This window comes from Colossoma macropomum, unplaced genomic scaffold, assembly GCF_904425465.1.
Source record: "Colossoma macropomum unplaced genomic scaffold, Colossoma_macropomum, whole genome shotgun sequence".
In the NCBI taxonomy this organism is placed as follows: Eukaryota; Metazoa; Chordata; class Actinopteri; order Characiformes; family Serrasalmidae; genus Colossoma; species Colossoma macropomum.
This window is the reverse complement of record NW_023494800.1, coordinates 15914003-15936182: the sequence shown is the minus strand read 5'-3', so window position 1 is coordinate 15936182 and position 22180 is coordinate 15914003. Positions and strand designations below refer to the sequence as shown.

General features: G+C 38.9%; 1 protein-coding gene across 4 annotated transcripts in view; it reads left to right on the top strand.

Moving 5' to 3' along the window:
• ncam1a (neural cell adhesion molecule 1a) overlaps window positions 1–22180 on the top strand; it is a 235708-nt gene that overhangs the window by 184744 nt on the left and 28784 nt on the right. For 2 of the 4 annotated variants that reach the window (XM_036588862.1, XM_036588863.1), the window contains exon 13: window positions 2841–2966. In XM_036588862.1, the coding sequence (XP_036444755.1) occupies window positions 2841–2966 (126 nt within the window). Of the gene's footprint in view, window positions 1–2840; window positions 2967–6306; window positions 6322–14694; window positions 14743–19649; window positions 19653–22180 lie in introns of all 4 variants that reach the window. The other 2 variants (XM_036588864.1, XM_036588861.1) reach the window with 2 other exon arrangements.

The following is a 22180-nucleotide window of genomic DNA, read 5'->3' as shown; positions in this document are numbered from 1 at the left end:
TAGAAAAGAAGAAGCCTCGACAAAAAAATATAATCTATCAGTGCTTGTCTGCCCCACTTCCAGATTTCTTTCTTATGTGCAACTAAAATGGATAAGGGAGATGTTTCTCAGGAGATTAGATATAAAATGATCCACTTGTGTAGGGAATGAGAAAGTCAAAGGAAACAAATAGAAAAAAACAGGAGTTTCTAAAACTGGAGTTCAAAAAATTCTTGGGACTCCTAACAACTGTACAAGACCTGGTAGACCATCAAAACGGTCACCATCAGATAAACAGTACTTTAAGCTTTCATCTTTGAGAGAGAGGAGAAAATCCATCTCCACTCTTGCTTCAGATCTGAAAAATCCACAGGTGTTTCTGTCCATCCTTCCACTGTAAGAAGACACCTCAGTGCTGTGGGTCTAAAGGATGTGTAGCTGTCAAGAAGCTTTTACTGAGAAAAGGAAAATTGCACCAGAACAAATTTGAACTGAATCTAGACACACAAAAACAAACACGTATTCAGGCAGGAAGGAAAAAACAAAGGTTTCTATAGACCATTATAAAAGAAACTTTCAATCTTTTTTTGCCTACTAAAGTGCTCCATTTAGAATGTAATAATTTTGTGTTCCTAGTTTGAATGGCTGTGCTTATTGTCCTTGACCTAAACTCGCCATGAAGAGCACAAACTTACCTCCAATATAGGAAAGAAGAGTAACGGTCCTAATGACTCATTGTCACCGTGACCTACCATAAACACTGCCCACAACCTCTTGCTATTTCAAATAGTGGAAACTGAACCTTTTTGCTGCTTGTTATAAAAAAAAGGGCTCGCCCTTTCACCGAAGCCATTTCTGGCAGGCGTGAAATGTAATGCAAAGTCTACCGAAAATAGAGCGCACAATTGAGGGGAAGGGATAGGGTTCACTTGAATGCTAAGTAAGAGTGCTCAGAGCTGTTGTCAGAGGCTGAAATGTGCTCTGTTTGTCTGTGGGCGCTGTCTTGCCTCTCTCGGGGGGGGTGTGTGTCAGCTCACTCGCTGCTGACAGCCCGCTCTGTCAGCCAAGCCTCTGTGGGACATTCATCAGAACAAGCTTCAGACACATACGCGCTCATACACACACATTCAAACGCACAGAAATGTATTTCTTCAGCGTCAAATACCCACACATGCACAGAGGCTTTCCGTCAGTCAGTCCCTGTGGCGCTGGATGGAATGTGGAAGTACGTGGCTGTGGGCAGACCCACGCGCCAATTGGAGATTCATCACAGCCTGAGAAGTGTGGAAATCCAGTAACGCCAACTATGATTTAGCCTGCCGTTTTCTATTCTATTGTTACGTGTTAGTCAACAAATCTGTCTCCTAAGAAGCAAACCATAACAAAATAAATTTCGTGAAGAATGTTATGTATTTTCTTGGTCTGGCAAAATTAACTCTTTAATCACTTAAACTCTAAGGACCCATCAGCGGGACTTCCCTTGCTCTTGTAACAGTATCCTAGGGATGCACCAATCCACCGTTTTCTCTCCTGATACCGATTCTGAAATCTGAACTTAAGGTGAACTTAAAGCCTAGTACCAATCCGATGCCAGTGCTTTGTTGAGGCGCTCTTAAAGTACATAAGTTGACAGTAGAGGCGAACTTAACATAATGGAGAATACTCCAACATTATTTTTAAGATTCTGCTAATATTTAAGTAATATTGTTCTAGAAGGTTTATACAATTGCATTGTTGCATTTTTACATCAACCATAACTAAGAAACAGTATCAAATATGGATCGTGGAAAATGGATCATGTCTGACCAATATTCGATCTGTTTAAGTTCAATATCTGTGCCAATACCGGTTCAGTATATCAGATCTCACTACTACATATCATCACTGTCGGTACAAAACTTTGTATCTATATTTTCGTAATTTACATCATTTAAATATGCCAGCTGGCCTTTACACTGTGTCATAATTTCATGACAAACAGACCAAGAGAAATGTTCCAAAATTGATAAAATCTGGTTACTTTAACCTACATTGAAAATTAAGAAATGTATTTTCTTCCTCCTCTAAAGTTACTTTTTAGGACATACAAGATTTTGTTCCAACAGCGACAAAGTATTATGAAAGCTTTTCCATTGGCCATGTACTGAATTTCCAGTAATTTTTTTTTTCCAGTAAAAGTTTGAATGACTAATTAGTGTGTCAGAATGTAAACTAGAATGATATTTTGATGTGTCGATTGCTATTTTTGGAATTATTACTTTGTAAATTGTTCACTCAGTTGAAATAAGCTAGTTAGGAAGCTAATGGTAGTGTTATCTGCATTAATGCTAGCCTCCGCAAAAAGAATGCTTTTGCTTGTATATTCACACTTGACAGAGAAAATTATGTATAATAAGAGGAAAAAATGTGCTTTCTACACATGATTCTGTGTAAATGTTCACATTTCGTGTGTATGAGCTGAACTGTGCAGTATGTCATTTGATATCAGCCAATAAGCTATGCTAACTATCAAGCAAGGTAGCTGTTAGCCATGCCTTAGAGTGACACAGAACTAGAACTGCAAACGTAAGTTCTGTTGGTTCCTGTTTGACTCTTGTTTTTCAGTTTGCAGTGGATACATGCCGTAAGTGACCTGCATGTGTTCACACTGCAGTTCCTCACTATATAGGCCATAATCTACGTATTAGTTTCATATTAGTTACTAAGTAATGTCTTTGGTTGAAGACTAAGAGTTTAAGATTAGAACTAAGATTGAATAATATCTAGAGGTTAAGGGGTTAAAGCTGTATTCAGTAGGTGCTTTCCATTATATGTCTCGAAGTTTCAGCATTATCAGGTTTCTAAAACTTGCCATCCCACAGGTCTCAACCTCATCACCATTGTGGGGCTCAAGCCAGAGACCAAATACGAGGTCAAGATGTCCGCCATCAACGGCAAGGGTGAAGGAGACAGCTGTCCTCCAGAGACTTTTAAAACACAGCCTGTCAGTAAGTACCATTCTGTGTTTTTTCTCCCTTTCTCTCCTCTCTCTCTCTCTCTCTCTCTTTTCACTCTCTATCTCTATCTATACCACATAACCGTGGTGCTCTCTCCCCTTCCCCCACCTTCAGCAGCAGGCCACTCAGTGCATCCCTGTCCTGCAGGATCTTACCCGCAGCAGATGCAGTGCCACTCCTATGCCTTTGTGTGTGTGTTTGAGTGTGTACGTGTGCTGGGAGTTAGCTAATGTCTGATTCTAGATTCACACCTCACCAGTGCTCCCTGCTGTCCTCAGAGTGTGTAGCGTCTCTCCCTCCAGTTCCTGCCGGTGCCAGTGTGTGTGTGAGAGCAGTACATAGTCACAGTCGTTTGCAAAGGTTTGAACACCTCTGGTGAAATTTTGTTTCAAGTGAAAATAACTGAGCACATCCTCTTCAGAGAGCACACTTAAATACATCTTCCTGCAAATTGTAGTAATTAGAATAAATAATTTCTATTTATTTGCTAAGTTTAACATATTGAGAAAAGGTAATGCTGTAAAATATGCTATAACCTATGCACGTGTTACATTTTATGATTTTTGTGTTAAACCCAACAAATAAACAGTAAATATGCATTAAAATGTGCAAAGTGTGTTCTCTGTGGAGGATGTGTTAACTTATTTTCGCTTAGAAAATCATCAAAACATGTTGTTTGACCAGGGGCGCACAAATATTTGCACACAATTTATGTGTCCAGAGATCTGAGTGCTGTCCTTTTAAGTACTGTCCATGTTAAAATGGCCCTACTTTATCCAGATTTGATATATTTCTTCCTGCTGAGATTGATCTACTTATTTATAATGAGAATTAACGAGAATTATATAAGACTTATTTATAAAGAATTATTACAGTTATTACTTTATTTAGAGCTTCAGCTGTTAAAATTTATATCCAGTAAACAACAATATCCTACTTATTATTGTACTGGAAATGTGAATAGCTGCTACAGCAGCATGTTCAGCTGAGGTGAATTGATATCAAACTGACATTAAATTAATAACTAAACTGGTTGTTGGCTGCCAAACAGTAGGTTGTGCATTGTCTCCTCTGTTTTTGTTTTTTTTCCCAGATTTTCTGTTAGAGGATCACTCCTCATACATTGTAGAAAGTTCTTTAATATTGGGGGTATGGCAGAGCGGTCTTTTTTCAACCCGTAGGATAATTACTGAATGTAATAACAAAGGCTCTTCTCTCACTGGGTACTGCCTAGAAGCAGATTAGAAAAGAGCGCAGGAGGAGAAGCAGTGGCTCTTTGATAATTCACTTTCCTCTTAAACTAGTAGGAATTAAGTGACTTTGTAAAAATGCACATAATTGCCTCTCTCTCTGTATTTTTTTATTAAAAGACTTTCTCCACTGATACGATTCAGTTGATCCATCTCTGAAGTGCTTTGTAATGAAATAACTAAAAAAATGAAGAAAGAAAGGAAAGCAACATATTTCTGAGCTGTTTTGCCTTTTGAAAACCTGCTAACTAGAGGGAAGGCCTCTGAAAGAAACATGTACAATGAAGGAGTTCTGCTTTAGTTCTTTTCTTTTCATTTGCTAGACTGCTGCACAGATGAATGATGACTTCAGGACTGTAGTTTGTTATTACAGTTAAGTCACTCATTAGTCATGGGCAGGTTGACAATGCCTTTGATCTGTATGGTATTTCACGCTTCCATCTGTGCTTGCCCACCCTGTGCTTCAGTAGCAGCCTCCCTTCACTCCTGTTGTCCTGCTCTCATTTTTTCTTTGGCTAATTGGGGCATTCAGCTGTGCCATTTTGGGTTGCTCTATGACTTTGAATCAGAAAGTACTGAGAAAAACCTGCTCTCAGTTATTTTTACAGCTAAGTGAATTGAACTGTACATGCTTTGCATTCTTTCATAGTTACTACAAGCTTTGCATAAATCCAGTCCAATTAGAATGTATTATTAATTTCAGATGATTTATTTTGCTTGCATCTGTTTGGATAGATTAAGTGTAGATTTTTGCTGTAATGTCATGTCAGAAACATAGTTGTGCAAGTACACAAACTAAATACTTCAAGCTATTTGAGCACAGTTTTGTGGGTTGTTGCGTTCTAAAGTATGTCACAATGCAATTCTGAGCACTGCAGCAAGGGAATCTCTTACATTTACATACTTATATACGTACATATTATTTACATTTTCTTATGGTTTATTCAAAATTAAAAATATAGTACATTATGTCAGAACAAAACCTCATATCTCCAAAATGGAGAAGGAAAAAACATAATTTACTTGGAACAATGTTTTTTTCCATGTGATTTTGGGCCGTTTCTTTTGGTTCATTCATCGTGAAATTTATACACAACGGGTCACAGGCATTTTCAAATAAAGTCAAAAACTGAAAAACAAAAATGTAGATTTGAGGTTTTGTTCCGACAGCAGCGATATATATGTATATATAGTCTATGTGTATATAGTGTATGTATATTATATATTACAGTTCATTAAATATAATATGCATTAACATTTGCCTAAAAGTGTTTTTTAAATAGGTTGCTGCCAAAGTTGTGTTTTTTGTTTTAAAAAATCAGAAACAGAAACAGAATAGAAACAGAATTTTTTTTTGGCCCGGGTTCCTAAACTGTTTAAATGAAAACAATGATTCCTTTGAACGGTAGTGTGGGTAGCCTGTGTGTTTTCAGTGCACTGGCTGAGTGTTGTCATTTGCGTTTGAGTACTTGCGTTTTGTATGTTTTTAATGTTACATTTATGGCATGTGACAGATTCACAATTTGATAATGCAGACGTAACGCTAGTCTTACCCAGCACCACTCTTACTGGTTTAGTGTAATATGCTTGCTTGGACAGGGAACTGAAACCAAATCTGCCATTAGGAGGGCAGCTACATTATACCAAGCATGTACAAAAAGGAAAATATTGTCAACAACTTTAGCCGTGCTACAATAGATAATGGTGTAGGCTAAGACGTTAGCTGACAAGCAGTGTTAAAGCAGCTGAAGCCATTGTCTGCTTAGCCCATCATTGAGATGTTTATACCTTAAATTGGATATATCCTTCCAGTGTGATTTTTCATGTGCATACGAAATAGAAAACGTAAAAAGTCCTGTTCATTAGGGTGAATGGAATAAGCTGTAAAGCTTATCCAACATAGAAACTGTAAGTATGAAAGAGCGCTTAGCATGTATAGGTCAGGTAAGCCTAAAATGGCCAGTTGGAATCATCACTTTACCTCTTGTTTCTGTTCTCATATGTTTTCTATTTCTGTTTTTGCATTTCTCATCATGTTTCTCGTGTTTTCATCTCGTTTTTTGTTCCACTGGACGACTCAGGCTATACTTTCACAAGTAAGTGCTTCATTCTGTCTCTCTTTCTCTCTCCCTCTGTCTTCCTAGCTCTGACACTATTTTATCTCTGTGTTTGTTTTGCCATTTGTTTCCATTTCTACTGGTTACCCTGCACATTTCTGCCACATGCACCAGGAAGCTATTAGCCAAAGGTAGTGAAGCTTAGATGAGAAATTCAAATGAGGACTTAAAGTATTCCCACCTCATGCGGACTCATACACCTAACTGAAATTGGATTTGAAATATTCTGTTTTCCCACTGAATTAAGTGGCTGTTTGCTCATTTCCTTGAAGCACGAACGAGAAGGCGCTGAGTGGAGCATTTGCATTAAAGACTTTTGGAGAGCTCATGCAATATCTTGTGTATTTTTCCAGATGGAATTCCATTTTATTACTCTAACGTGGACAAAGGTTTGTTGCTGTGGCAAGTTAGAGAGCATTAGAAGCAGTCAGCCGTGTTTATACCGTAGCTGTTTCTTAGTCCGGTGGTCACTGGCCCTCTCTGTGGAAATGTTCCTTCATACAGATGCTACACTAGTACACTGGAGCCAGTTAATCTGTGTCTGTTGAAGAAAATTTGATTAGGGTTAAAATTAAACTCTGCTGGAAGGTAGATGTCCAAGAAGAGAATTGGTGACCACTGCCTTCGTCAGCTTAGTGCATATTTTCCCTCCTCCATCACGTCTCTGTTAAAACCCACAATTTGCCAGCTTACAGCAGAAGTCTAGTCGTGGCTATTCCCAGCACTAATCACATAGGAACTTGATGCGTAGTACGTATCTCAGTGTATATCATTAAAATCGCTCCGTCCAGAGTGATTAATCTTCATTTTCATTGTGAACGAAAACACTGTTTAGCATTTACAGACCCGGGGTTGCATTTTTATGAAGTTGTTGCTAATTTGACTGACAGGCGAGTCCTCATTTAGCCTTGTCAGTGACAGGGATCATTTTGATGGAGGGAGCTTTCTCATGGTCATTATTCTATAATAGAATAGACGCAGACAGGCATGGAGAGAGCCCATATCCTGTAATGATAGTGTAATGTGGTCATGCTCAGTGGAGATGGATGGCATTGTCTGCTCTTGTTGTGGAGGTATACCCGCGTGGATGTGAGAGGTGATTGGCGACACAATGATCCAAGTACTCCAAACACTCACCAAACATTCATCAGATCTCGTATGACAGGACTGGAACACACCAGCATCTCAGACAGTCATCACATTACAACTAAAGAGACCTACTGACAGTCTGCAGTGAATTTACCTGCCAAGCACAGGCTTTGAGAACATTTTTGGGGGAACTGAAACAAAGGGAACAATAGACTATTCTGAATACTTGTTCAACAGGTTCTGTCTTTTTTGAATGAGTGAGCAAGTGAAAGTACCATTTGTGCTGGAGGAAGTTCACTTACGATGACTTCTATTCACTATATTTTTAAAACAGTGCTGCCGGGCTGTAATGATAGCTCAAAGTGATTGCTCAATTAAATTATTCAGTGTTTAGTTGGCAGTTTGCATCGCATATTCTTTAATTCTCCAACTGGTATTTCCTACAGTAAAAAGTGGAGCTGATAGAAACATCCATTTATGTACATTTATTGCGACATAGTGTTTTAAATGAATATATTTCCTTTAATGAAACCTTTTGTAAGGTTTACTATATCTACAAAAGGTTTGCTAAAATCCAAAATACAATAAAATATTTTGGATTTTTTTAAGTCCATTTTTTTATTGTCAAACTGATAACAATAATCAGTAGAATACCTGATTACTGTTGTTATCTATTCAGACAGCTCTTATATAAAATATATGTTTAAAGGCTTTTCAACTTGTTAAGCATAGCTTGGGGATTCCAATCTGTCAGGTATAAAATTTCTTACAGAGGAATTCCACCCTTTTTCCAAAATTGCTGCATAATTAAAAGGTTAAGATGCAAACAAAGTCACTCAGTGTTTTGATGTGAAATGCACTGTTCTAGTGAAACTTCTAGAATTGTGGTGATAAGAATCAGACATCTGAAGCGTTCAACATCTCTAAAGCTACTTATCACAAGAAATACTGTATAGATATATATATATCGCGTCTGTCTGAACAAAACCTATATGTATATAATTTCATCATTTTGCCATTATTAACATTCCTTACAAAAACTCAGAACACATGTAGGCGGGCTATTTTGGATAGAAAATAAACTTACTACATTTGCATTGTAGACATCATGACTTCCTATCACCATTACTGTAAAGAAAATCCGAGCTTGTAAGTCTCACTACAATTAACCATTTCTTTTAACATTTCGACCATTAAAATATGCAGAATTTTGGGTAAAATGTGGGCTTGGACCACTCTAGTGAGGTGATTAGTTCGGCGTGCCTTTGAATTAAGTGAAAAAAAATTGTATTCATAATTGCATTTTCTTCACTTGAAGCCTGACCTCAGCTGTAGAAAAATGTCCCAACCACACAGGAATGTAACTTCCATCTGGAAGCTCCATTTAGACCACTTTAAGAATATGTCAACATACACTACTCTTAAATTGACATATTGAAGTCCTTGCAGATATAAATGTGTATCTGTATGTGCCTTTTTAACTTTGATACAGTATTTATCCTTACCATTTGCAGAGTGTGCACTGACTTGTTTGCAGGACTAGCAATGCAGAGGTTATTGCTCATGCATTTTTCCTCCCCAGAGGAAAGAAATCTTAATTTTCACATTAATGGAGCCTAAAAGTACAGAGAGGTAGAGGAGCACTGACAGGCACTCATCAGCACTTGAACACAATGCCTGCCCACAGTGCCTAGGGCTCTAAGTCTCCAGAGGAGGAAGACAACGAAGGAGGAAGGACAAAAGAGAGTGGGGACGAAAGCTCTCACTCAGTGGATGTCATGATTAGTGCTGTACAAGAGATTGGATCCTCTAAGGAAGCTTCTGTGCCCTTAGCTTCCACCACAGTGCCTGGGGAAGTCATAACAGAGCAGTATGTAGTCTCATTGCAGAAATTGCTGCAGGGTGGGTGGCCATTCTCCCGGAAGCTCCTCAGCCAGCGGTAGTAGTGTTGTGTGAGAGGACACACAACATGGAGGTGGGCAAGGGCTGAGGACAGGTGTGATGGACAGCTCATAAAACCCTTTGACAGCTGCCCACACACTGCCTCCCACTGCACCAAGGCTTTAGAGCCTAGACCACCAAAAACCCCCTTCAGGGAATGCACAGAAGTGCTGCCCATTCTCCGTTGCCAGAGCCTGTCCTTCTTACCAAAGGTCTTCTGACAAGTCCCCTCTCAGAAGGCCAGTAGACATCTCTGACAGCATCTCCTCAGGGACACATATAGTGAATAGTGATGATGCTGAAGGCACAGAGGGTATCACGGTAGAGGACATTACGTGCAGAAGCGGTCACCACTGGTCTGAAAAAGGTGTAGGGATGACAAAGACTAGGGTAATGCAGGAGAGCGTGTCCATAAGTCCCAGTGAACATGGGAGAAAAGTCCAGTTGGAGGTTGGATGCCCCCAGTCCAGTTGTGCTATTGACACTGAAGAAATCAGAATTTATAGAAATGTTGCAGTATGGACATGCTGTCACTCTCAGTTTGTGAGTCAGTCCGTGATGGCATTTTACCAAAAAATTAAAGCACTCTGTAATGCCCCATAACAGTTACCTGACTCTGGTCCTGGAGCCACCTCGTCTGCACATTTTAGTGATCCCTGCTTCAAGACACCCATTTCAGCTCATTAAGGGATTGTTTCAAGTCAAATCAACTTAACATTATAAAGCAGCTTGCCACTAATCTTTAACATAGTCTTAGTTTAAGTCTCCTAATTTACAATTTTAGTCCTATATCTTAGGTCAACAGTACAGTTTAAGTTGAGCTCATGCAAAAAAGTGCACATGCTTCCTCCTGAAACTGCTTAAATTTCTTGTTGGATATTTTTTCAGTTTCTTCCTCCTCCTAGTTCAGTTATAGCTATTTCACACATACAGGCTATTATGCTATAGGCTATAGGCTACACAAGCAGTATTCAGCTCCAGTCCTGGAGCGCTGGTGTCCAGCACAGTTTGGTAATTTTTGTGCTTGAACTCACCTGATTCAGTCTGTGAATTGCCTGTTTTAGTCGGTGTATTTGTAGGGGAATTACCAAACTGTGCTGAACACCAGCCCTCTAGGAATGGAGTTGAATATATCTGGCCTACACATAAAACTCACTAATGGAAAAAAAGAATCAAACAATCTAAAGTGTGGTTACAGTTAAGTTAATGTTAATTAACTTAGGTTAATGGCAACAACATAGTACAAAAGAATGTATAAAAGTATTGAGTCACTAAGCAGTATCAATAAGAGCTGTAATATCAGTAAAATCCTAATGATACCCATCCCTACTGGAGACACGAGGTTGAACTATATTAGAGATGACACGCTTAACAGCTTGTCCAGAGCCCTCAGTCTGTACTCATGTTCACTCTGTGATGCATAAAACAGTGGAAACAGATAGATTTGTGTCAGCCATTACCCCTGTCACCATGCCCACGGTTACATGCACAGCCAGGTGTAATACGAGTGCAATAGTCCATAGTGCATAGACTCAGTCCCAGAGAGCCTAAGTAACCAGGAATAGGTGTCATCAGCTCAGCTCAACTACAACAGAGTTTTTCTCCTGCACAGTCCAGTCCACGGTTCATCGTTTCAAACACTTAGTGTATGTCATACCAGCTGCAACCTAATGCCTCTGCCCAGACTGTCTGTACTTTCTCCTCTAGAAACTGATGGTAACCAGGGGAAGAGATCTTGAGTAAAAGTGGAGGAGTTGTTTGCATCTTGTGTGGCACACTTTGAGTTGGTTTGTTGGATTAATGGTGCATTCAGTTGGTCCAAGTCAACTCATAAGTTTGGAAAATTGTACCGAATTATAACTCCAAATTATTTATGTTTACTGAGCAACAGATAAATTTATCACACAAGTAATGATAATTGTGGTCTGCTGTTTTCATCTAGTATCAGAGAATACACTGGCTGGTCATACCTCATAACTCGTAACCATGGGTATCATGGCACGTAACTGAGTATTTAAAGCTTTGTAAGCCGTTTGTGAGCAGGTTTCCAGTGGTAACTTGAACATTAACAAGTGTACGAGTTTACAAGGACTATCAAAGTGCACCGTGAGACATTCTAAAAGACGTGTCTTAGCAATGGCTTATTTGCTTCAGTGCTGTAGAAATTGGAAAAGAGGTGGAGGTATGACCTATCAAAGAGGTCCAGGTCCTCAAGTGGAGTGCTTTAATTGAGATATCCCTGAGTCACAGTTCAACTGCCCCTTCGTTCTACTTCAAAAGCTCATCCATTTCGACAGACATACTGTTATTCTTCGTAGGCATTTTTTCCACTTCTTGATATTCTTCACTCTGATGCTTGCCTTTTGTTTAGTCTTATCTGCAAGCTTCTAGTCAGAGCTACTCCTAGGTGTTGAAAGAAGATGCACCTATTACAATTTTATTTTCACATGATGCACAAACAAAACCGGCCAAATTATGCTATGCTGTGCAATCAGTGCCCTAATACTGGGTCATGCAATAGAAAATGTAACACTGGCACTCGATTCTGGAAACAAAGTCACATGCAAAACTTTGCCTTCAAGTAAAAACACATCTTTAATTTTAAATTTGACAGTGCATACTTGCTCAGTGGAATAGGTTCAGGCAGCTGCTGTGATGTCCTCATATTGCTTGGTACCTATAATTCCCTTTGTATCTATGGATCCCCTGTCACCACTGAGGCAGAAACACGGGCATTAGAAGACAAGCCTGCTGCATGCATATCTTACGCAGTCCCTATAATGTTAGCGAAGTCTGGGAAAAGAGTTTCTCCTTGACATCTGTCATAAAATCTGCTCACTAACAGCCTCAGCTTTTTCCTTATTATTAAGTTTGGCTCCTAGCAGGAAATGGGGGATATTTTTTGCTTCTTATCATATTATTACCTCCCACTCAAAGTGCTTATCATTTTACAGCACGGCTCTCAGGTTCACCTTAGTGAAAGCCATCCTTCAGTCAGGAAGTCAAGTTAGACTGATGAAGAGGCATCAGAGATGATAATGTCAATGGCAATAATAGTCTGCCAGGCAATTATCCTACAGTGTGAATCCAATTTTGAGGCAAGTCCACCAAAAGGGAAGATCCTGCTAGGTATGTCTGCAGTTGTAGCAGTCATGATGTTATGACATTTTCCAGTCATAGGATAGATTAGATTAAATCTGTTTTTAAACCCATGATGGATTGGACTCATTTGCTTATCTTTAAGCTACCAACATCATTTCAATCATTTTTCAGCAACAGAATTACAGACCAATTTCTTATGTGCTGATGATGCCAAAACAGTATGTTGTGTAATAGAACTCCTAGCAGTGCCAAATGATTAATGACTATTGGCTACCTTGAAAGGCTTCTCTGAAATGTGGATGGGGTGATAAGATGTATTGAATCCTTTTAATGATTTATGAAAAATGGTGGAAAAGAGCCTGTGCTAACTTCAAAGCTTCTTGGGTCAGATTTTCACTTCTCTTTCAATAGGTTTCAGGCATTTTGATCCAGGAAAATCAATATCTCTCAGCCTTGTGTCGCCGGCTGTAGATCTATAAGAGCTACAGCCATTTGTTTTCAATGCAGGTCGGATAGTGTTAAGAATGTTGAAAGATTTTTTTATGATGATTCATGACAAATGCCTTCAAGACAGCATAAAGTTGTTGCAAAGGACGTTGACGCATATCATCTCACCTCAACCTTTCAGGCCCTATTCATACCTGGTATTAACAGCCAACTCAAGTGATCTGATCATAAGTGGACAGGGAGATGTATAGTTGATTACACCTGCCATTTCCCTGTGTCTTGAATGTGTGACCACTTTTGATCAGATTTTATGACTAGAGGAGGGGTATAGCACACATTTCACTGCATTTGTTGTCAGGCAGTCCCTTTAGTCCTTGCTCGTGCAAGTATACAGCAGAGATCCAGTGACTCAGATGAACATTGACTGTCTTGTGACTTGACTCAAACTTGCCCTTAAATGATTCGTGACTTGACTCAGACTTGAGACTTACAACTCTTTCAGTCTGAAGTGAAATTTCAGTCTGAGAAAAATGTAAGAACAAAACATTAAATTAGGACCAACCTTAATGTGGTCAATGTATAAAATCTCTAGTTTCTGACTTTATGTGCCTGTCAGTTTTGCCATGGCCATGCACAGTCATTACTGCTGTGCCTTTCTCGTGCAGCTCACAGCAGTGTCAGATTCAATATGGCTTAAAATAATGAACCTTTTGTTATAGCAAAGCCTTCAGTCTGATGGGCAGAATGAAGCACTACAGGCAGTAAATGTAGTGTTTAAAGGAAAGAGGGAAGCAACCTGAAGGCTTGCAAATGTGCAATAGCTAATCTATCTGAAGTTTTAGTAGGTTACAGATCACATTCTTTTAAAATGTGCGAAAATTGTCAGCTGGTTTAACTATTGCACTAACTAACATACGTGCTGTATGAACTACACATTAACCAACTGTTTCAAGTTGTTTTGACTTTTTCCTTTAAACGCCACATTTACTGTGTGTATAGCTTCAAGTCTGTCCTTTAAACTGAAGGTTTTTCTATAATGGAAGCCTCTTTATTTGAAGCCATGTCAAACCCGACAGGTTTTAGTAGGGATTTACTTTTGTACAATACAATGCCTGTAGCTAATAATTAGAGTAAACAAAAATTCTCCACTAAAGATTTGAGACTCAACTCGCGCTTGCACCTCAAGACTTAAGAATCGACTTTTGGGCTGTTCCAAATGTTTAGATTATATGGATTGCTAACAAACAGGAGAGGAGATGAAGAAACAAGCTACACAGGTCCTTTTAGCAGCTAATTAGATGGTTCTATGTTAATGTCAGGAACACATTTGGTACGCTTTAGTGTTCACACTGCAAATGTTACGTGGTCATATGCATCCTTGACCACCTCCAAAAGTGATCAGATCACAGTCTCTGAGACACGTTGGACTCTGTTTATACGTGTACTTACTGCTGTCCACTTATGATTGTATTACCAAAGATATATATTAATGCCAGGTGTGAACAAGGCCTGAGACTCTGAGCATCACATCTACATCTAGAAACAAATGAACTGTGTAAATGTTTGCTACAGTTACTGTATGCATGCTGTTTTTCCATTATGATGGTTGCATGCAGCCTGTGAGCTGGCAGTTGAATGTGATTATGATGTGCTGCTATGTTTTATGACTTGTGCCACTGATGTATAAAGCAGAGTACGGTCAGTTTCGCTAAAAGCTGACTTTACCTACGGCCCAAAGCAAGCACATCTCACCATGTTCTCACCATCTTCCAGTGTCTTCAGTGACTCCAACCCCAAATCCTCCAACCACCACAGTCCTTAGTGAGTATGCCGGCAGTGTGCAGTGTTGTTTGCTCCTCCTTACCTGCCTGCTACACGTATGTCTTACCTAAGCCGTTGCTCCTGAAGTCGACGTCGCTGGTGCTTACCGTAGAAAGAGAGAGAGCACCCGTAGTGAAGAGGAGAAACTGCCTGTGTAGCTGTTCGTCTGGGCTGAGCGAGTGAGACAGCTTCATGCTGGAATAGACCGGTCTCATCACCTCAGACCCACGTAGAATACCATTACTAACCCCAGCTTGTAGAGTGGCTCCTCTCACTAGCATATCCCTGCACTCGAGGCATGCAGGGATATTCACTGGATCAGCACATTTTTACAGGATATGCAGGCCAGTGGCCTTTTGATCACATTTGGAATTAGATTGTCTCATTTTTCCTCCTTAGACTGCTCTGTGGAAAGTTCCTTACTTCACCCAGTCTCATTTGGCATCCAAGCCTTTTTCATGTAGTGCATTAGCATATATTAATGAAGTGTGTTGCATGCTGTTTGATCAGAGAAAACAAGGGAACTGCCCTCATATTGTTAACCAAAATTAGCAACATTACAGCTCTTTAGTATTTGCTCTGCGGCCCTCAGAGACATTGCATCATTTGCTCTCTAGAGACCCCTCTCACACGTTTGTTTGTGTGTTTACTCATAGATTCACACTTAAAAAAAGATGGATCTTCATACATTCTATATAGCACCAAAAGGGGTTGTTCTACTGTTACAAGCTTGACATTGTGAAATATATAAAACCATATATACACCCATATACAACACATTCTCCATCAATCTGAAGAACCATTTCATGATGCAAAGAACCCTTCAATTGTGAAAAGGATTCTTTGAGATAATCCTTGAAGAACCATTTTTTTCAAGAGTGTAAATAAAGGTTGAAGACGAAAGCATGCCTTCTCTTGAAAAGGACCACATGGGGGTTTACCACACTATTTATGGAGGTAAAAAAGACACAAAAAGACATGAATTTTAATATTTGATGTGAATATGGGTGTTCAACTAAGGATCTAGTTGAATTTACTAAGTTGAATTATGATGTATATATTTTATATATAAGATCCCCTTGGAAACAGAAGTGTGAATGGGTGCTCGAATGTTCAATAGTGTGGCTGTAACCACACTAACTACTCTATTTGCTGTTAGCTAGAACCAGAAACAATCAAAAGGTTATTTTTCTTTTAACTCAACAAGCTTTTCATGTTGGCTCATCATCCACTAAGGGGAAAAAGCCATCATCCAAAATCATCGTTTAACGCTGTGCTGTAGTTCCAATTAGCTCATCTGAATGTGCAGCCTCAAGCCTTATCCAACACAATAACCTACTAATTTAACCCACACTGACAAAAAGATTTACTTGCGCTGCATATGAATAATAAAGCACAATTGCAGTGTTTGTTTCTGATTTTTAGTCTGCTAATACTACCTTACCCTGTTTGTGTGTTATAAACTATTTGCCACAAAAAGCTGTTTTTTACTTCTTATTCCCTGTGGTAACCCAGTTAACTGTTAAGGGTAGTTAAATATCTAAATCAGAAAACGCATCCCAATTTTTAAAACGTTTTCAAAGCGATAATGAGGGCAATAATCAAGAATTTGTGCTCTCAAGGAAAAAATAGAGATCTTTCATCTTTTTCCCTTCCATAAATGTGGAGTTGTGAATAACAGCCTAAGCCAATTTGGGGGACCCAGAAGAGATTTCCTCTGAGTTGTAATTTTTGATGGACAATTGTTCTTCTCATTTTCTGCTAAAAGGAAGACAAGCTCTTTATAATAGAATTGGACTCTGTCAGACAACTGTCTGGTTGTTAAGATTTGAATGGCAGGCCTGATATTATGCTGGACTAAATCCCTGTCAGATGTCAAAGGAATCAAAAAAATATTCTTTCATAAGAATCCTGGACATGATAATGGATAGATGTCGAAAAAAGGAACGTGATGTTTTATGTTATTGGATTCTGTGTGTTGGGTAAGGACTTGACTGCAGATTTTCAAATACATTCTTATTGGTTTAACAGGGAGTTTGTATAGAATCCTCTCAGATTAAGTTAAATGCTTAATGTAGTAATATTAATGTGGTGGAGTGCCAGATGTTTTGTCAGTATGCATGTCTATTGTCTTCTCGCATTTTTACAGGATTGTTCTTAAATAGTTAGATTCAGTCAGACACCTAATTTGGAGGCCTGGAATCATTTTAATATCCTTTAGGATCCCTCTAAAGTTCGGACTTTCATAAGAAAAATGATGGTCATATTTTCTTTGTATGAAGGGAATGAAAACATGCAAGCAAATATATGTGAAAAAACATAAAACCCAGGATGCATTTGGGTGAAACATGTAGGTAGCCACGATTTACTGTTGTGAACACTGTGAAGCATGTATGATCCAATAAGATGATACTAAACCGCTGGAAACCATAATAGTTGCTTTTATTGTTAAAGGATAGGTTCTGAACCAAATGGCTTTGAATCATTTCAGTGGCACTCATCCCAGACACTCATTTCAGTGATTTGGTCTATACTGAGTAATTTACTGCAACACTGAGTCTCTGCAACTCCCCTGGAAATCTCTGGCAAGCTCTATCTCATGGCTTGAGCATTCATATGCAATGATTGTGCCATTTAAAAGTGAGTCACCACTACATTCTGTTCAATTTCTGTGTTACTTTATGCTTTTGAACGTTCTATAAACGTTCAAAAGCATGTTTTTAAAACATAAAAAAACCCATTAACTGCTGCCTCAACTAAAGTAGCAGCAGTAATCCCTGAGAAATAAGGTGATTATTCCTGGAGGAATGAAAAAAAAACACTAGGTTTGGAAGAATTTTCAACCAGTGTTGTGTTTCTCAACAAAATAAGTAAATTCAAAGATAATACACTCATATAAAAGAATAAACCTGACCTCTGGTAGAAATAGATGATGGAAATTTAAGTGAGACTTGCATAGAGAGTCTAGAAGGGGCCAGACCTTTGGCAGTCATTCCAGAAATGGAGCATTGTGTAATACTGTAAAACAGCCTTGGTAAACAACCGTTTAGTACGGCATGTGCAGTCTTAAGACATATTTAATTGTGCTAGAAAGTCGTTGGCTGATTCTCATGGTTGATGCTATGTTTGTGAAAGTGATGAAAGTGATGAGCTTCTGCGGTATTACAGAAGACATGAAACATCTGCAGTAATTCAGAAAGTATGTGCACCGTTTCAAAACTGGGAAGTTTGCCATTCTTAAACCAACATATTTAAGATTTTTAAAGCTTGCCCTGCTGACTTCCAGTCAACTTTCTGTGGTGAATCAGTCTTGCAGGAAATGATTCAGTTCAACCAAGACGTTGTAATGAGCATTTAGGGTGAAAGGCACTGTGTAATGATGACTTTTTGATTTGGTTCAAGTACTTAAAGGGCCTATATCATGGAAAATACATTTTCTTTAGTAGGATGTAAACATTGTTAAAAATTCATTCCACAATCCATGTAATATATACATAGAAACTAATTGCAAAAAGAACTTTTTTTGAATTGATTGTTTTTGTGATATCACAAAAACTATGAAATTAACATACAGTAGATGTGAATATTCAGCTGACAGCACCTTAGGGGCCCATGCGTGATGAAGTTATAAGATGTGTTTTAGCCTGTATTGCTTTTTGATTGAGGCACAGTGCAAGGCAGTCAATCAGAACAGAAATAATTGATGTAATTCAACCTTAAATGCACAGTAACAGCCTGTTTAAACCTAAAGTTGTATAGAGGTTGAACAGAAGGAAAATGAAGACTGGATGTGATACAAACCATGCAAATGTAATTAGTAAATATCAGGGAAAAAAATAAACAGGAAAATTTGGGATATGGGCCCCTTAACTTATCCTTTAAACATCTGTGTTTGTGTACATGAAACTCAAAAAGTAAGTATTGCTCATGATGCAATTGGTTATCATGGAATGTGAAAAATGTTTGTTTTCAACTACTCAAAGTTAAGCTTTCTCCCCCTCCTCAAAGTTTAATGTGAGCATAGTGTCAAGCTGTATGACTGTTATGGTACAGCTTTCTTTCTGTACCCTGGGCTCTACTGCAGTTCACCGTGTGGGTGTGGCTGAAATCAAACAACTAAGTCTGTAGGTTGTGATGGAGGGTGAAACTCCATTGCTGTCCCACCCTCTCCCTCACCCCTCAGCTGCAGCGCTGGCCTCAGGCCTGTCTCTGTCCTAACGCTTCATTGTGGCCATTCTGTAGTGTCCGGCTCCAGTGTTCAGTCATGCGTCATTAGATCATGTGTTGTTTTTTCAGTATTGTCAACCATTTTTTCCTCTGTTTCTGCTTGGCCAACTCTTTTTACCATGTCATTAATAATATGTAGTAAGCTCAAGCCAACAGAATTAACGACATTGTGAAAAGAGTTTTGTTTGATTCAGACTCAGTGAAAGTGTCATTCTCGGTCAGAGGAATTGCTGTTTTCAGTGTTGATTCATAAAGCACTTTCAACCATTTGCTCTCAAACCCACCAAAGGCATATAATTGATATTAGTCCAGAAAATTATGCTGATTTTTTTGTTTACATGTTGATTTGCCAAAAAATGGCTGTGAAATTGCTTTATGGATCGTAATATGTCCATGGTTTGTATACATGCTCTAATGTTTTAGAGAATTACTTATGTTTTGAATTTATGTTCTCTTTTGTTTGTCTTTCTGTTTGTGTTTTTTTCTTTTGGTGTTAACACTCTTGTTGTTGCGTTTTCTGTTCCATGTTTGTGTAATTTTATTTCCAATGTTTTGTATTTTCCATGTGACCCCATCCCCCCTCCACTTTTCCTTTCAACAAATCTTGCACGTGTATATCATGTGACTTTGTCATGTGGCTCTTGCATGGTGCTGATGATGTCGTCTTCGCTGGCGAACAGAAGGTAATTTTTTGTTTCTTTGTCATTTTTGGTCCATTTCACTTTAGGAGTGAAAGCAGAAAAGTTAATTATGAATTAGAGAAAACATTCATCCAGTGCCATCAACTTTACAGACCATTTCATTCATGAACCATTGGTTCTCACAGAGCTTTACATTGCCCACTTGATTTCTAGATGTGACATTAAAAACAATCAGCACCTCTGCTTGAATAGTAATCCAACAGTTTTCTGCTGTAAAACACTTTATTAACCAGCCCGAGTGAGAAATACATCAATTTATAGTAAATGCAAAATCACTCTTTTTTTCCAGCAGCTTATGTGTTTTGTTAAGAATTACAGAATGTGCAGAAGTCAGAGACCATCCTTCAATTGTTTAATATCTAGTCAAAATGGCCATTAAGTATTTATTTCTACATATTTCTCAGGACAGCAGATATAAGACAATCCACTTGTATAAGGAGGAGGAAAGTCAAAGGAAAATAAGTGAAAAGTGTTTCCAAAACTGGACTTATTTATTACAGGATATAGAGAGAATGGAACTCCTAACAACCATGCAAGACCGCCAAAACTATCACCATTAGATACAGTATACAAGGCTTTTATCTTTAAGAGAGATATTCTGTTCTGTTAAATATAATTTCTCTGCTTTTTATCCTGACATTGAAAATGAATGACTTGTACTTAATGACTGCTTTGACTGGAGATGAAATAACATTTCTGACATTTGCATAATACTGTATATTGCAGAGATTTGCTTTGATTACTGTAGCAGAGTCCAAATTCAGCAACTTACATTTTCATTTTTCAGCAATGCTACTCACATTTTATATTATCATAATACACTGCTACTCATTTTGATACTTTTAATATTGCATAATTGTCATGATTGATATTTATGACAAGGTAGACCAAGTATAACCATGGATTATCTGTAATATGATATAACGAGATGCACCCTGGTCGGACTAACAGTACTACACACCTTACACTTCACATTACTGCATGCGTGCAAGTTCACATACACTTCTGTTCAGGCCTGTGTCTTGTCTTAGTCTCCACTCTTTAGCGATATTCTTTCATGCATGTTGTATTTTTATGTCTGCGTCCATGGTGTCAGCCCTGTCTCAGTGTGGTGTGCTAATGCAAAAAGGGACAGAAAAGCCTTGCACTCAGAGCACATTGCTTCTCTTCTTTATACTGTATACCTACAGTATACAGGTCAGAGTCACATATGTTGAAAATTAAACTTAAGGGCTCTAGTCTGGCACCAAGTTAGTGAAGACTTGGTTTCTGATTGTGTTTACGTTAACTGGCAATTGGCAGTCATGGTTGACTGTGATGTGGATCAATGGCATTAATCTCACTGTTGCATGGTAGAGCATGTCTCTGTCTGTCTGCCTTCTTTATCTCTTTAACCTTAAACACTCTTTTCTCTTCATAGCATCTGGAAAACCGTCACCTAACTGGGAATGATGTCCATGACCGGATCTCAAATTTTAGTCAATTTAACCGTGCCATATCTGTGAAACGCTTTCCTTTATTACTAACTCAGGTTTTTTATTTGAAGTCCAGTATCAAATCACGCATCTTGCTGAGTCTAAACCAATGCTGATGGAAATATAACCAAGTAGCACCTAAGATGTAGTTTCATGCATGCCTGAACTAATTGGTTGATGGTCTGAATTGATTTCAACTGCCTTTTACTGAAGAAATGAAACATTATCACAAGGGAAAAGCCACAAAAAAGAGTAGCGATACATTTTATCAAAATTAATGATCATCTTTTCTTCCTCATGCTGTTTTCTCTCCATCAGGGTCACGAACATTAGATTCTTTCATTCCATCTCAGTGGGATATACATCTAGATATGCAGTTATAGCTCGGGCCAAAGTCCATCCCATCACTCATGTCTATCTTGTAGCTAGCGGTGGGGTGTGCTTTGGACAGTGTGACATTGAGTGCTAATGGAACTAGGCTAGAGGCTGTTTGTGATGATTAATGAAAGAGAGCTGTAGTCTCCTCCCAGGTTCCTCTAGTGACACAGGTGGCCAGCGCACATCCCAAACAAGCCCACACACATACACTCCCTGCTCCCCTTGGCCTCGCTGATATTATTAAATGTAATGGAGGAGCACCTCCAATCAAAGTGTGGAGGATAATTAAGGCAGCACTGTCATTAGGCAGTGGGTTTGGCCAGATAACGAGCTTCCCCCGAGAGTGTATTACAGCAGTGCTCTTTCACTCTCTCACTCTACCACTGGTTCTCAGCCCTAGCCTGCATCTCGTTACGGCCCTGCACATCCCTGTGCCTTAACTCCCTTCTCCCAGGAGCCCAGAGCTCTCACTAATGCTCCATATGTGGAGGACAGTTTGGCAAGAGCCTTCATTATGGCCCCCCGACAAAGACACTGCCATGCTATGCCTCGACAATTGGGAAAAAATTGTGTCAGAGTGCTCCGCAAAGCAAAATGACCAGTGTAAAATTAACTACCACAGTGTTAGGCTGAGTGCCAGTACACATGATGCTTATA